The sequence below is a fragment of the Vicia villosa genome, linkage group LG7 (genome assembly GCF_029867415.1).
Source record: "Vicia villosa cultivar HV-30 ecotype Madison, WI linkage group LG7, Vvil1.0, whole genome shotgun sequence".
Classification (NCBI taxonomy): domain Eukaryota; kingdom Viridiplantae; phylum Streptophyta; class Magnoliopsida; order Fabales; family Fabaceae; genus Vicia; species Vicia villosa.
This window is the reverse complement of record NC_081186.1, coordinates 84,484,607-84,488,454: the sequence shown is the minus strand read 5'-3', so window position 1 is coordinate 84,488,454 and position 3,848 is coordinate 84,484,607. Positions and strand designations below refer to the sequence as shown.

General features: G+C 32.6%; 1 protein-coding gene across 1 annotated transcript; it reads left to right on the top strand.

Moving 5' to 3' along the window:
• Window positions 1-1,841: 1,841 nt before the first annotated feature.
• LOC131617641 (ethylene-responsive transcription factor ABI4) lies at window positions 1,842-3,188 on the top strand. Its single transcript, XM_058888898.1, has one exon. It carries the CDS (start codon window positions 2,074-2,076, stop codon window positions 3,061-3,063), a length of 990 nt encoding a protein of 329 aa, XP_058744881.1. The 5' UTR covers window positions 1,842-2,073; the 3' UTR covers window positions 3,064-3,188.
• Window positions 3,189-3,848: the final 660 nt, after the last annotated feature.

The following is a 3,848-nucleotide window of genomic DNA, read 5'->3' as shown; positions in this document are numbered from 1 at the left end:
GGAGGTACGTAGAGGTTTTCCGTATTGTAATTTTGGTTGAGAAGCCTTTTCTCTTTTAATAGATATCTTGCCTATTAAAAAAAAATTAATAAACATGTTTTCATCTCAGTCTATAGGGTATTCTTTTTCGATCTCGCTATATAAGATAGTCGTTTTAGTCTATTGTACCATGACATTCCACCACCGTTATTATTTTCATTGTTGTTATTTATGTTGGCATTTTTCTCATTGTTGTTGTTTATATTGGCATTTTTCTCATTGTTGTTGTTATTGTTTTACTAGTATCTCCCATGGTTTTTGGTTTTGAAACAAAAGACTATTTTATATATTTTCTTTTGGCTAATAGTTTCTCCATTCTTATCTTGATGTTGTTTCTATGTGCGATTCGTTCTATTTTAGATTGAACAAGAGTTGTTCTTTGGGAACCTTACCTCGCATAAACAAATATCAACACAGCTAGCCAACACGATTAGTATGTTAGTGACTATAAACAAAAATAGGCATAAATATGAATAGATGTAAACAAAATACTTAAAATGATAAAAGCATCGCAATGTCTTTAAAAACTAATGACAGTTGCCCAACAACAACAAAATTGATTTCACAACTGGGAGTATATTTTTGCAGTCTTCATAAGAACTGGTTGTGTTTTAAAGATCGTTCAATAGTCTCTTTGATTTTAAGTATGGGTGGTCAAAGTTTATTTCTTTATGAAATTGAATTAAAAGAAAATAAATTAACTTTGATGTCAATAGTTGAGAAAACTTGTTGGAACTAGATTTTATCGACCTATCCTAGTATAGGATCTTGAGTTTGCCACTTTAGCTAGTTGTGTTGCTTAACCTTGGAGTTGCTTGACTCTGAAGTTATCTTGTGTGACCATTACTAGCTTAAAGCGACCATGTTCTTCATTTAGTGAACTTGTTTTTTCGGTAGGTGTTTTTTCTTGCTTGGCAAGGTCTTTGAGTGTTGCTTGTATGTTTTCTTAATTCTTTTTATCCGTACTTAATTTCTTGCTTGGCGAGGTAGTGTTGTTTGTATGTTTTCTTAATTCTTTTTATCCGTACTTAATGAATACACACTTAAAAAGTTTTTTTACAAATATTTTATCTCATTTTAGTGATATTTTATCTCATTTTAGTGATAAATTGAAGTTTTTTCTTTTGATTATTTGTGAATTAAGTTTACTCCACCCTAAAATAAAAGTATCAAACATCAATCCGTTATTGGATCCTTCTGCCACCTCAAACTACCTAAAAGTATCAACAAAAATACGAGATGTCAACTCTAAGAAACAAAAACAAAAAAATACAAAAATATCAAGATGGAGAAAGACACTGAGCTTAAACAAATTTTCTCCTGTGAATTCCTCAATGAATGTTAATTTATGTTCTACTAGTATGTACTTGTATTGTCCATTTCATCTCTTTTTTTAAAGTATTAAAATACAGGTCAGACCACCAAATCGTATAACACATTTAAAATTTAAATTGAATTCAATTTTAGCAGCCAAGAACCAACTGGATCAACCCAATATAGGAGTATCCCATTGACATGTGTTAGTCCAATGAGTTGTATAGCAACTACTAGATCATATCAATCCATTTTACAGCTCTATTCATAATGTCACATGCTCATGCATGCGCATATCACCACTAGTAGTCAAACATTACCACCATTACAAGTAAAACATGTTGAATCTTAGGGGGTACTAATATTAAATTACTAGTAATATCATGCATAGTTACCTAGGAATTAACTTTATTCCTAATAAACACCTTCCTCGATCACAAACAAAGTCAATAAAAACATTAAAATAAATCAACAAATTTATAAATGATTCCAAATTCCAAAACCAATGTGCTATCTCTTCCTTTAATTTATTCACTTCCAAAAGCAAAGCAATCTCTCTCTCTCACTCTCTCTCTACACCACCGCCCTATTCAACCATTTACCTTCAAACCACTTTCATTTCATCACTAGTAAAACACAAACAATAACACTGAACGAGGTAACCTACCAGTCACCTTCATCTTTTCTTTCTTTTCATCTCTCTCTTTCTCTCACACACAAATGGACCAACCTCTTCATCATCTTCAAGAAACCAAACCCACCGCCATCACCGTTGCTACAACCACTCCAAGCGAAACATCTAACAACAGCACTGATAACAGCAACAGTAGCAACAACAACACCAACACCAACAACACCACTATTAAGAATCGTAAATCTAAAGGTAAAGGTGGACCTGATAACAACAAATTCAGATACCGTGGTGTTAGACAACGTAGCTGGGGTAAATGGGTTGCTGAAATTCGTGAGCCTCGTAAACGTACTCGTAAATGGCTTGGCACTTTCTCTACTGCTGAAGATGCTGCTAAAGCTTATGATCGTGCTGCTATTATTCTCTACGGTTCTAGGGCTCAGCTGAATCTTCAAACCTCTGGTTCTTCGTCCAATTCTTCTCAAAACGATTCATCTTCTTCCAATCGTAACTCGTCTTCTTCTTCCGCAAATACTCTCCGTCCTTTACTTCCTCGTCCTTCTGGTTTTTCTGTTTACAATAACCTCGTACCTTTTGGTGTTTACAATAATTTCCACCATCATCATCATCATCAACAACAACAACCGGTTTTCAATAATAATAACATTCATCATCATCATCATCAACAACTGGTGCAAGTGCAACTTCAACAGCAGCAACAATATAACCAACAACAACAGATTCAAGATTTTGAGCAACATGCAAGTGGTGGTTCAACTTCTGCTAGGTCAATTACCTCGTACCAGAATATTCATGGTGTTTGTAATGATCAAGAACAACATGCAGAAGATGTTTTGAATCAGCAACAGAAGAATACTACTAATAATAATAATAATGTTCAGAATTGTGATGTGGATGAGGGAATTATGAACAGTTCAAATTTGATGGGTTCATCAAGTCTTGATGGAACAGTGGTGGATCCAGATCCAGAAGGTGTTTGTGTTGGTTCTCCAAATTCTATGTGGCCTTTGACAAGTGATTTATGGGATTATAATGATCCTCTCTTCTTTGATTTTTGAAGAAATTTTTATTTATTTTTAATTGTTGCAGGTTTCTTTATTTGATTCTAAATTTTTTTTTTTTGGTATTGTTTTGATTGGACTGGATTTAGTATACTCAATAAAAGGTGATGATTTCAATAAAATTATGTTGATGGTTGATTTTGATACTAATATGATGAATATATAAAGTAAGTTTATTATAATTATTGTGGAAGTGTTCATGTGAAGAACAAACCCTAGTGATTTAGTTGGTGATGTGGTGCTTTCTTTTGCAATGAATGAAAAGAGGTAAGTCTCCTTTTGTCTATTCTTATTTTGTTGTGAGTTCTTACTTCTTATTATCTTTCTTCTATTATTCATCATATTTTAGAATTGATACATAATTCAACTTCATTGCATGGTTGATTAATTAGTGCTAATATTGAATTTTTTACTAACTAATTTACATATAGTTTTTTTTAATAAGCAATTGGATATAAGAAAGCGCACTAGGGGTGCAACCTTTACATCGAAAACGTACTTGAAAGATTAATTACAAAGTAATGGCAATTTATACCAATGATAAAAAAAATATCCTACTTGGAAGATCCTTGTTGCTTGTCCATCTCCATGAGAAAAACATGATGTTTGAAATCATCTCGTCAAAGCTAAAAATGCCATCATTAAAAATTATATTGTTTCTCATATTCCAAATGCACCAAATCAAAGCTATCCATATGTTATTTAGATTAGCTTTAATGTTATTGTTTTTCACCTTCTCTTGAATGCTCCCAAAGCTCTTGAACTCCTCAAGAGAAAAATTC